This window comes from Protopterus annectens, chromosome 7.part0 (assembly GCF_019279795.1).
Source record: "Protopterus annectens isolate FY-2018-M chromosome 7.part0, PAN1.0, whole genome shotgun sequence".
Classification (NCBI taxonomy): domain Eukaryota; kingdom Metazoa; phylum Chordata; order Ceratodontiformes; family Protopteridae; genus Protopterus; species Protopterus annectens.
In genome coordinates this window covers 127,258,691-127,272,190 of record NC_056739.1, presented here as the reverse complement: position 1 = coordinate 127,272,190, position 13,500 = coordinate 127,258,691, and the positions used below count along the sequence as shown (strand labels likewise).

General features: G+C 37.6%; 1 protein-coding gene across 1 annotated transcript in view; it reads right to left on the bottom strand.

The window, feature by feature from the left end:
• Positions 1-13,500, bottom strand: part of ANKS1A (ankyrin repeat and sterile alpha motif domain containing 1A) — a 3,005,277-nt gene that overhangs the window by 1,867,432 nt on the left and 1,124,345 nt on the right. Inside the window, exon 10 of the mRNA XM_044076145.1 lies at positions 13,202-13,380. Coding sequence (XP_043932080.1) covers positions 13,202-13,380 — 179 coding nt within the window. The remainder of the gene's footprint in view (positions 1-13,201; positions 13,381-13,500) is intronic.

The window sequence follows — 13,500 nt, the reverse complement described above, 5'->3', positions numbered from 1 at the left end:
TGCTTACAAAGTGCATTTGTGTAGGATTCAGCAGTTGTACCTCTATTGTTCGTCTGCATGGGTGTCATGAAGTTTGCCACTTCTGTCTTAAGAAGCGTGAAGTTGGCTTTGGAGAAACTGGATATGCACTAGGACAGATTAGTTAACCAATTAACTAAAATGGTTTAAATCTATAATCCATTAATGTTGTACTTATAGATGAATGAGATAATGTGTCAAATGACTCGGCTAGACCTAAGAATACCACTGAAACAGTCTGCAATAAATCTAAGGCAATAATCAATCATAAAATTCAACCAAATCGGTCAATGTTGACCTTTCGAAACAAAATCGATGCAGATAAAAATCTATAAATCCACAATAATTACTAGGCTCAAGCAGAATCTTCCAAATACATTTCACATAACACTTACAAAAGAATTGAGGGGGAAACTAATAGGTAAATGATTAGACATATCAAACTTACTTACCTAATGATGGAACAATACGGCCTTTAAGCAAAGTTATTAAACACAGAGTGCAACAAAGGTAGTGATACTGTTAATTCCTAATAAGTTTTAGACCCTGTCTTGTTTAAGGCAACTTTTACACTTTCAACCCTGATATATGGACATACATAATTATTTATAGGCAAGAACTCAAGTACTTGAAAAGTGTAAATTAAACTCATCTGGAGGACTTATTTTTGTTTGATCATAAAGATGTAATTCAGTTTCTACTCTTAGTTTCCAAATTGATATATTTGTAAAATTGTTTCTTCTCCCCTGTGCTAGATGACACTTTTGTCTCAAAGTACTTTTTTTTTGTTATCTAAACAATTTTTTGAAGAATTTCAAATTTACTTTAATTTACTTTTAGTTTCTGGTGCAGGATTTCTTTAAAATTTTTATAAAGTCAATGATTTTTCAAACTGTTTACATAAGTAATTGCCCCACCAGTAAGGAAGGGACTAAGTTTTAGTTGAATGTTTGAGTAAACTATTTTTTCCACTGTTGTTTGTATCATACCCTCCAACATTCTGTAACAACCACCAAAGTTATTATAAGCCAATGCAAGCCAATCAACATTGAAGCTGCATCTTTTAGGAAAAAGAGTGCAAACTACACACAAAATAAATATGTATCAAGGATCAAAGAATTGTGATCACAGCAACTTAACTGGCGGCCTACATCCAAGCTGGATACCTTTGTGGGAATATTTGTAAATCAAGTGTAATATTCCCTCTCCTGTATCTTTTCAGTAACTGTGTTAGAGTAATGCAATCCTGTCCAAGAATTCTTGTTCATCTAAAATGTGATATGGGTAAGCTGTTTGATCACAAAGAACATGGTCCCAAAATTTTTACAGTGGGTCTCCAAGTAGCAAATACAGGTGTTAATTGTTTTACACATTGAAGCTTTCCCATAACTACATATTCATCGTACTGCGTCCTTGGAAGAAGGATTTGGTATTTCTAGAACAAATTTAAAATTGAACTTTAATAATTATTATACTACATGTTAAAAAAAAAACAGGAAATATCAGATTTAAAAAATCCCAGACTTATTTTCATGTTCAAGAATAAATGCCAACTCATGAGACAGTTATTACATAATAAGGCCAAGGACACCCCCCCATGAATTCCAGCCCATACAGCATTTTTTATACGACTCGATAGAAATGAAGTAGGAAGTAATAACTGGTCAAAAAAAAAAAAAAACAGAATCTGACAAAAAAATTAAATTTCATTCTTGGGTAAACCCATTTTTACAGAGTTCTCTACCCAGATCATTAACAGATACCACTGGGTTCAGGCAAAAGTCATAAGTAAAGGGAAGTTTCTTTAAATTTCATGATTTAGAAGCATCTTCATCAGGAAGAGGATTTAAAATCTTAAAAAATTTCTTGTTGCACTTCTCTACATCCAGCATCAAGCAAAGTTGTTTTATAAATACCACCTAGTGCTTATCCTTTTAGACTTTTCTTAACAGAATAAAAAAAAAACACTATCTTCTGGTGAAGTAGAACTGTGTCAATGACATTTCTTTGAATCATGTGATTTTACAACAATATCTGGATAGAGAACTAGGGGTGGGGTAAAACACCCAATTCCTTAGTCACTATCAGTAACAGATCACCAACTTCAGGATCATGATTTACACGTGCTGAAACTCCTACTTCCCTTCCCTTAGTCACGTACTACCCTGCTTGTGTTCAGTATTATGCCAATCAGTTTTTCCCGCAATTACTCTAATCCTATTAATATCAGTGGTAGTAGACCACTGAATAGCATCAAGGTGTGCCGCTCTATTTTACGGATACATTAAGCTGATTTTTTTCTATTTCTACAGCATTGTTTTTGTTTAATTTTTAGTATACCCCTTTTTAGTACATCTCCTTTTTGAATATCCCCTTATTTGATCCCACCTCCATTGTACTAGTGTTTGGTAGCTCTTGAGAAAGGTCACCATCATAATTTGCAAAATTTGACAATATTAGGTTAGAATATTTATTGTGTAAAACATCAGAATTGTCAACTACTGCCAAAGTTAATAACGGAGGTTGAAACTTCAGGGTCTAAACCACTTTTAAAGAATCCTCTTATTAGTGTAAACAGGTTAAGTCTTCTTGGTTATTAATTAATATGAAATTCCGGTCTCAATTAAAGAAATGCCAAGTTCACATTTAAGTTGATTAGAAAAATCATCTGATTGTTTATTCCTTTGGTTAATTTTTAACTTTGTGATAAAATTACTCCAAGAATAACTGACAACCTGCATTTGTTCCCAAGTCAATCAATAGTCTATTATCAGACCTGTGAATCAAATCGTTAAAATCTTTCTAAAACGTGACAAAAATGGTAACTTATTTCGGCAGAAAATATTTAGAGACTTCATTAAAGAATGGTCTTTCTCTGCGGTAGTGGTGCTGCGGTAGCGTTGTCGCCTCACAGCAAGACGTTGTCCTGTTCGATTCTCAGCTAGAGAGTCTTCTGTGTGGAGGCATGCATGAATGGGCGTGCCTTCATTGAAGGTTGTGCGTCAGGGCTGGTAACTTGGCACGTAAAAATCTGCTACCAAACATTAGCGGACCGGAGTTACGCTGTGGCGACCCCTAACTGGGATAAGCCGAAAGACACAACAACATTAAAGAATGGTCTTTAAAAGTTTCAAGTATGTTGCATAACTGTCTTAGACTATGCATAAAATGTACCAAACTATCAGCACTTGGAGGCATATTTACTAAGTAAATGTAACAGTGTTCACACTAATAAAGAAAGTAATTTTAAATCATTAAATGTATACTAATTAAATATATTCATAATTAATGTTAAAAAATAAAACAATATTAAACAAAAGTGCTAACAGTAACACAATTAATTAAGATGCAAATAAGATAACAAAACTACTTTACTGAAAAAATTTACAGCACACCAATGTCTGGATAATGAAAAGGACAGTAAATGTGGTGAAAATTACGGTAACAGAATTTATAACCGACTGTAATGTAAGTGGCTGAAACAAAGTATCTTTAAATGTATAATAATATGCTGAGAGTTTGGTTTAAACAACCAAGTAAGTGTGCAACCAAGTAAGGAATGGGATTCTGCAGTAAGACTGAAAATTACAGTTACTACTTTATACTCTAGTTAGTTGTAGTTTTCTCAAGCCTTAGAGGTGTGCATCCAATTTCATAGAGTCTTAGTTACCAATAACCTATACTAGAAACAAAAACGGACATACTGAAATAACAGAACTCAACTAAATGTCTTGTTAACTGTAAACTTATTTATCTATGTATTTATTGGAATTTGATTACCAGGAGGATCAAGCTGGGTAGGTGCCCATTTTCAGCAGAGGACCATGGAGAAAAGCTCCAATGATTTTACAATCTTCAAAAATTATAACGAATTAGACAATGTGAAAACACTGGTTAATAATAAATACAACTTATATGACAATGATTTAATACAGAGAGAAATTTTAACCAATTTATGGAAAAATTAAATGCAAGTTAGCATAATACAAAACAAGAACTGCAATATGAAGTGAGGGGAACAAGATTATGGCATACTTAAGACAGGTCAAGTCACATCAGTCAATTATTACAGACAGCAATCAGTTTATACGGGATATATGGCAATTAACAAGGAGGCACAAAGTACAATATGTTTTTTATTTCTTTTATTCACTGAATGCAGAAACCATGAAACTAGAAGACTAACTGGCATGCCAGTTACATCCATTTGTCAAGAGAAAAGACAGTAATCTACTGGACCTTCGAATACAAGGACTGCTGCTTTTTTGGGGGAGGGGTGTCAAAGCCACTTTCCAGCACAGGGCAGGCATGCATTTGACTAGTTACATGTAAAACACAGAAAGGCTCTTCATGGCAAACTTGCTTACATTGCACAATGACAATATTCTCAGTGAAAAAAGTTCAAGAGTTGGGCGTTGTGGCAGAGCTCCTGCAATATCAGAGTCAGGGATGGATGAAGTGACCACAGGCTCTGAAAGGAAACAGGAGAGAAAACTCTACATAAAGTACAGTTTTGTACCTACCATAAATGTAGATGTTCGAAGATCCACATTGCTGCAGTCCTTACTTATGGGGTAGTCTGCTGTCCTCGGTCGGCCCGAATACCAAAGTATTAGGCTGACGTCGGTCATGGGCGCACAGCCTTGCCATCAGAGCGTCAGGGTATAAAAGCGCATGACCGACGTCATATCCTCAGTCTTTTCTTGCCCCAGATGTCTGAAGGCCCTAAAAGAAAGGCCACAGCCAAAAAGCAGAGTACCTTCCCAAAAGATATGCCCAACTACAGCCATCACCCCAACCATATAACCATGCTAAGCTACAGAGGGGAAGAAGGGAGGGAAAATTGGACTGCAGCAATGTGGATCTTCGAACATCTACATTTATGGTAGGTACAAAACTGTACTATGTTCTTCATCTCACATTGCTGCAGTCCTTACTTATGGGTAGAATCCCAAAGCAACGGGAAAGGGAGGTTGGAAAAATCATAAAGCATTAGGGGCTGCTAAAATGCCCTGTAAAATTGCAGTGGCAAATCCAGCCCTAGACTTAGAATAAAGAGGAAGGTGGTAATGTTTAGAAAAAGTATGTACTGAACTCCAAGTGGCTGCCTCCAAAATATCCTTTGTAGCTACCCCCCTTAGAAAGGCAGTAGAAGTTGCAGTAGCTCTAGTGGAATGAGGTCTGATTCCAGTCGGAATCTCTTTACCATGATGGGAATAACAAAAAGAAATACAAAACCCAATCCATTTAGAAATAGTTTGTTTTGAAACAGGTCTACCCTGTGAACCCAAAGCAAAAGAAACAAACAACTGCTGAGACTGTCTGAACTCCTTGGTTCTGCTCAAATAATAACGCAACTGCCTGTGAACATCCAAAGTATGCAAAATCTTCTCCTTCCCCTTTATTTTGAGGATTTGCATAAAAAGTAGGCAAATGAATAGTTTGGTTTAAGGCCACACTAGAAACCACTTTAGGCATAAAGGAAGGATTAGTACGCAAAGATACCCTATCCTTATGAAAAATCAAGAAAGGCTCCACTGCCATAAGGGCCTGTAATTCAGAAACCCTTCTTGCAGAAGTAATGGCCAACAAAAAAGCAGTTTTCCATGACAAATACTTTAACTCGGCAGTAGCTGCAGGCTCAAAAGGTTGTAGAGTAAGCTTTTCCAACACAAAATTGAGATCCCAAGCAGGAGTAGGAGCTCTACGTGGGGGTCTTATGTTCTTTGCCCCTCTGAGAAACTGCTTAAACAAAGGATGAGAGAATAAAGGAGGGTCACAGTCATAATTAGCCGAAATGGCTGCAGCATGAACCTTTATGGAGGAGAAGGACAAACCTTTGTCTAATAACTCAGTAAGATATTGTAAGGAAGCACTCAAATTAGGCTTGGAAACATCAAAGTCCTTCCCTTTGCTCCAAATAAAAATCTCCTCCATTTATCCATAAACTTTTCTTGTACTAGGCCTCCTGGCCTCCAAAATAACATTCAAAACTTGTTGTGGAAGCTGAGAACCTCCAGAATCTAAAACAGAATATGCCAGGCTGTTAGATGCAGAGACTGAATTCTGACATTGAGAAAGTGATTGCCCTCCTGAGACAAAAGGTGCGGAATCAAAGGCAGAGGCCATGGAGGCTCGGACCAAACTCCTCAGTAGTGGGTACCAGTGTTGTCGAGGCCAATCCGGTGCTATCAGGATCATGGATGGCTTGTCTTGTCTGGCCTTCAAGAGAACCTTGGGCAGAAGAGGTAGAGATGGAAAGGCATATACATGAAGATTGTTCCAACTGAATGACAGAGCGTCCACCTTCCAAGCTGTGGGATGAAACCTTTTTGTGCAAAACTTTGGCAACTGGTAATTTAGTGGAGAAGCGAACAGATCTATGTCTGGAGTTCCCCATGACACTGTCAACTTTTGAAATACCTGAGGATCCAATTTCCACTCGTGAGGATCCACTATTTGTCTGCTCAATACATCTGCTAAGGAGTCCTGTGCTCCTGGTAGAAATCTTGCCTGAAGATTGAGGTTGTAACAGAGCTGTCTCCCACCAAATCATCGCTTGTCTGCAAAGAGGGTACGAATGAGTTCCCCCTTGCTTGTTGATGTACCACATGACAGTTGTGTTGTCTGTTAGAATCAACACCTGCCCTGGGTGAAGTAAATCCTTGAAAGCCATCAATGCAAATTGTACTGCTAACATCTCCTTCAAGTTGATATGCAAATGTTGAAGTCTGGCAGGCCACGTGTCTTGCACCCATTTTCCATTGAGGTGTGCTCCCCAAGCCTTGTCCGAGGCATCCGTCGTTAGAATCTGACTCGCCTCTGGTCAGGTCACAGAGAGTCCCTTGTTTAGGTGACATTCCTGAGCCCACCACAAAAATTCCTTCTGAATGCAAGGTATTATCTGAATGACAGTGTCTAGATCCTGGCAGTGTTGTGTCCATAGATTTTGAGATACCATTGAAGCTTCCTCATATGCAATTTGGCATTGGGAAGCACCAGAATACAAGATGCCATGAACCCCAAGGCTTGAAGGACTGTCCTTGCAGTCAGCCTGGACTGTAGAGACATTTGATGGAAATAAAGTGAAAGACTTTTCTGTTTGTCCGGGGTCAAAAAGGCCATCTGGGAAGCTGTAATCAGTCTCACACCCAGAAAGCACATGTCCTGAGAGGGTACTAGACTGGACTTTGTTTCGTTCACAGAATACCCTAGGCATCTTAACACTACCATCACATACTGTAGATGCTGAAGAAGCTCGCCTTGTCTTGTGCAATAATCAGGCAATCGTCCAAATAAGGATAAATTTGTATTCCTTCCATCCTGAAAAAGGCTATCACTGGAGCCAGAACCTTTGTGAACACTCTGGGCAGTAGATAAGCCAAAGGGCAATGCAGAGAACTGATAATGTAAATTTCCAGCTCGAAAACGCAGGTACTTCCTGCAACTGGGCCTGATAGGAACATGAAGATAAGCCTCTTTTAGATCCAGAGTTACCATCCAGTGATCTTTTCCCAGCAGAGGCAAAAGCTGTTGTAATGTCAACATTTTGAACTTTGGAATGTCTAAATAAGTGTTGAGGAGAGATAAATCCAAAGTCGGTCTCCACGTGTTCCCTTTCTTTGGTACTAGAAACAGGTGGGAATAAAACCCTAGACCCACTTCTGAAGGAGGTACTGGCTGTATGGCTCCCATGTGAAGAAGTAATGAAATCTGTTTGTGAGCCTCCATCCTTTGCCGAGGAGGAATGTCTGGCATACCCTTGAAAGGAGGCAATGTATGGAAATAAAACTTGTAACCTTTGTTTATAATGTCCAACACCCATTTGTCTTGGGTGATTAAAAACCAATTTTGCTTGAAGAGAGCTAGCTTTCCTCCCAAAGGAGCTGCCAGGCAAGAAGAATCTGGCAGCTGAAAATGCAGGTCATTGGGCCTGTTTACGAAAGGACTGGCCCCTACCCTCACCAGCAGATTGAGCAGGCGAACTCCATGTTCTAGGCCTAAAGGTACTCTGAGCTCTGCCCCTACCACGCCTAGATCTACCCCTAGACTGGGAATCAGAAGAAGGGTACGTCCACCCCTTAGCAGGCCAATTTCTACTAAACTTAGGAAGTTGAACCTGCAAAAAATCTTTAACAGTGCATAGACTTAGCCTTGTCCTCCATTTTCTTCAAAACAGACTCCACAGGAGGACCAAACAAAACTTCGGACTGTAAAGGGGCATCCAGAATTCTAGACTTAACATGCTCAGATAAATTCTGATCCTTAAGCCAGGCATGCCTACGAAGAACTGAACCAGTGGCAGCCACTCTAGAAGAAGCCTGCAAAGCATCAAAGCCACACTGCAAAGAATGTTTCCCCACCTGTTCAGAAACATGCACCAAATCTTGCAATTCTTTACACTCTATGCCCTCTGCCAAAGCATCCACTTTAGATTTTAGCTGAGAAAGGAGGAAATTCTGATATTTCAACATATGAAACTGGCAATTTAAAGCCCTCATTGCTAAAGTAGAAGAGGTGTACACCTTCTTACCCCATCTGTCCAAAGCTCTAGCTTCCTTATCTAGAGGAACCGGATTCTTTACAACAGAAGCCCTAACACCCTTAGGCCCCTGACTAATAGTTTCTGGGTCGCCGTAGGACTCTTATATAGGTATTTATGAGCCTCAGGTACCCTATAATACCTGTCCGGTTTAACTGGTGCAGGAGGCATAGAATCTGGATTAAATGAAGCCTCCGAAAAACATCCTGAACAACATCCAAAACAGGAGGAATAGCCAAGGGTCTGTGCTGTGGTAAAACAAGAACTCTCTAAGCCTCTTTCTGGAATCTGAGTAATCCTGTCCTTCCCACTTAAAATGTTCCCTCAGAGTGTAAGGTTTCTGAAAATGAAAAATCCTCTGGAGGAAGCAGAAGGAGTAGAATCCTCTGCATCGGAATCCGAATAAGGAGGAAAATCTTGAATATCTTCAGCAGAAGACTCAGAATCATCTGAGGCCTGCTCCAAAATTTCCAACTCTGGCTCTACCCTGGGCCTCTTATCAGGAGGGGGCATGGAACCTCTAATTAAAGTAATCAAATCTTCTGCCATTTTAAGCATATGCTTCTTAGGTACAGACCCTGAAGAACCAGAACTAACTCCAGAAGAAGGCAAAACCGACCTGCCCTTAGAAGGAGCCCTAGAAACAGTAGCAGAAGGCCTAACCCCCTTAGGCAAAGAAGGGAGAATAGAAACCTGAGAGGCCCCTTCAGCCTGACCTGACTCCTGTGAGGCCACATCCTGTAAAATCAAGGTTTCCCCCTGAGACTCAACTGAAACTTCAGCCGGATCCACCTGTTCCACTGCAGTCTCTAAAGGACCGGCGTCCGAAATGGACGACTCATCCTGTCTAGGCTTTACAGATTTGTCTTTACGCTTCTTGGAAGCGGGCGGAGGATCCGACGGCATATTATAATTACACCGTTTGCCAAAGACTAACCTAGCGCAATCTAGCCTTCTCTTAATAGTGCGCTTATTAAACCTAGCACAAAACCGACACCCAACTACGTCGTGCTCCGGTCCCAAGCAAGGGATACAAAGCGAGTGGTAATCCCTATGCGGTATCTGCTTCCCACAAGAAATACAATTATTCACTTTTTCTGACATCCGGTAAATAACTGAGGCAAGAAAAAACAAAAATGCTCCCCAACGGGGTACTTAGCCCAACTTGGTATGTCTGAAACTCCGAAAACGAAAAATTTCAGAAAGCCGAACGGCACTTGCAATGCTGCTTCTGCATCGGACCATGCGGCAAAAAAGACTGAGGATATGACGTCGGTCATGCGCTTTTATACCCTGACGCTCTGATGTCAAGGCTGTGCGCCCATGACCGACGTCAGCCTAATACTTTGGTATTCGGGCCGAACGAGGACAGCGGACTACCCCATAAGTAAGGACTGCAGCAATGTGAGATGAAGAACATCTGTAAAATTAGATGGAAACAAAGTTGATACTTATTCCTACAGATGGAACAGGAAGCATGAAGAGTCAAAGCAAGAGAATATGGGGTATTATAAGTGTAAAGAGAAAGCAAGAAAGTTTATGAATGCAAGGACAAAATGTTTAGCAGGAGATGCACTGAAAGAAGCCAATGTAATCCAGTGTACAGAGCAAATTATAAGAACATAGCACTACACTGAAACACAACGTAACACCATCACTTAGTAAACATTCACTGGATTAACCGGTACGTCAAGACAGTTACATATACCGCAACACCAGCAACTGAAATTACACACAGACTCATTAAAAGGCACAGGCTCAACATAAATAAAGCTTATCAGACTTGAATGAAATTGATACAAATGCAACACACTATCAAAGTCTTTTAATTGATCTCTACAGCCTTACAATATATAGACATGTAATGGCACATACCTACATTGTGAAGGAAGATGGTGAATGACTGAAAGTGGAAAACAAAGTGAGGTATATTCTACTACAGTGACCCTTCCATCCCATATATGGAATTTGGTTTGAACAACCAAGCTACAGTGTCATTGGCAAAAGTTAGCAGACTTGCCTTTGGTGCGGAAGGCAGTGGGTTCTACTCCCATGCAAAAAGATCGATTGCTGACGCTGCAGTGCACAATAAGGGGGTGCTGCATTCCTGAGTGTGCAGCCTTTCAAATGAGAAATTAAACCGAGGCCTCTTCTGCTTGAGTTGGTGTTAGCTCAGGTAGATGTAAATGATCCCATGACACCTAGCAAAAAGAGAAACGGAAGTTTCCGGATGCCCTGGCCAAATCTCCCCTACTAGTATAAAAAACAACTTAGGTCTCCCTTGAAAAGAGCCTACTAGCCCAGTGGCACTAAGCCAGTCAAAAAAGAAGAAGAAAAAAAAATAATAAGTATGGAGTTATTTGATAACACAGAAAACTACAGTTACTACTTTAGGTGCCTTCTCAAGGCTTAAATGTTAACAATCAACTTATAACAGTTTTACTAAACATGCCAAATAAACACAAACGTAGTGAAATGTCCAAAACCTATTAACAATATGATGTAATCTAAATCAAACATTAAATACAAACTACAACTGCAAAAATAACCAATTAACCTATAAATGTTATACAACTCAAATTACAAAAAGAGATAAACATAAGTGTTTTAAATGCAAGGTGGGGTATTTACTAGTGCAAGATGAAAATGCTATGGATATTAAGGTAAAAAAGTACTTTTTCTTAATTGTAATGTATCCAAGCTTTACAATACAACAAAATAAGTAAGGCAGGAAAGAAACAAGTTAATGTTTCCATACTGTTCTAGTAATAGCTTAAGAGGGATGTAATGTGTACTGATCATATTACGAATACAATTTAAGAACAATATCAAAGTAGACAGCTGCCCAATTAATGTTTTGGCTTAAGCTGCATATGATAATACAAAAGGAAAAATTATGAAAAATGGTGGCTCGCTCTTACTTGTGCAAAATAGTAACTGGATTATTTTCCACTAGCATCTGCTTTTAGCTTAGGACAGACACTCTGCAAGTGTAGGTCTGGACAATGCTCTGTTCGACCTTTACTGTGCATCTATGTGGTACAAAGTAATTAACTTTTAAAAGGGTACTAACAAGCAGTTCAGTGAAAAACTGTTATCTTAAAAAATAAAATCTGAAACAGTGGGAACTTACTAGCTACACAAGCCACTGCATCATCGGCAACCTTTTGTACTTTAATGCATTAAACATAACAAGGCAAAAATTCAGTTTATTTACATAAGTTAACTAGTTTATTATTTTCCCTTAAGGCTAAAAAGTACAGTTGTGTACACTTACCATAAATGTAGATGTTCGAGTGTATTTCACTGTTGCAGTCCTAACACATGGGCCATCCGGCTCCCGGCATCCCCCAGTCGGCCCGAACACCAGAGTCCTCGGTATATGACATTATATATATATACATATATATATATATAAAATTTCACTTCACAATCTCGAATTACTGAAAACTCAAACTTCATACAGTTGAGACCATATGACCGAGTTTTCAGAAACTAAATTCCGAAGTGAAATAATAAAAAAAAAATACCCGAACACATTGTTTCTTGCCCTCACCCTCTCTACTTAAATATACTATCTCCGTGATCGCACTACAGTGAGGAAATGGGAAATCTACCGTTCTGTGCTTCTGCATACGGAATGGGAGATTTCTACTTTCCCCACTGTAACACGATCTCAGAGTTGGTATATTTAAGTAGGGGGGTGTGGGGGTGCAGGGGGGCTTGGCCCCCTGCAGAAACGATGTGTTTGTTTTTGTTTTTTTTAATTTCACTTCAGAATTTTGAGTTTCGACCATATGAAGTTCGAGTTTTCAGTAATTCGAGATTCTGAAGTGAAACCGTATTATATATATATATATATATATATATATATATATATATATACATATATATATATATATATATATATATACATATATATATATATATATATATACATATATATATACATATATATATATATATATATATATATATATATATATATATATATATATATATATATATATATATATATATATATACATATATATATATATATATATATATATATATATATACATATATATATATATATATATATATATATATATATATATATATATACATACATATATATATATATATATATATATATATATATATATATATATATATATATATATATATATATATATATACACATATATATATATATATATATATATATATACATACATATATATACATATATATATATATATATACACATATATATATATATATATATATGCATACACATATATATATACATATATATATACATATATATATATATATATATATTTATATATATATACATACATATATATATATATATTTATATATATATACATACATACATATATATATATATTTATATATATATATATATATATATATATATATATATATATATATATACATACACACACACACTTTTTTTCTGCCACTTGATTTATTGCATTAAATTACACTGTCTTGCAAATCAAATGTGTGCGACAGGAAGTACAATTTTCTACTCAGTATTATCAACAACAAAGTTACACGCTTCAGGAAAAAACTGTAATCAGCAGTAAACTGCAGTAAAAATACTTTTCAAGTAAAGTTTCTTTGACTTACCTTGGCCCCACCTAGATCAATATCCATCTTGCCAGAATCCCTGTCAGAAGATATTGCACTGACCAAGCTTTCCAGCGACTGGCAGGAAGTTGCATTGTACAAGGCTTCATATGGACACTCGTCATCTGGATCATTTTCAAACTTTATGCTGTGTTCTGTAGTTTCCCTCTCTATCATTTCTGGAAGTGGAAAATCAACTACATTTACCTGACTTTTTAACACAGGATGTTAACTTATACAGAAAAAGGATATACAGCAAGATACCCACTCTGACAACAAAAAGTTTCAATGGTCCTTAT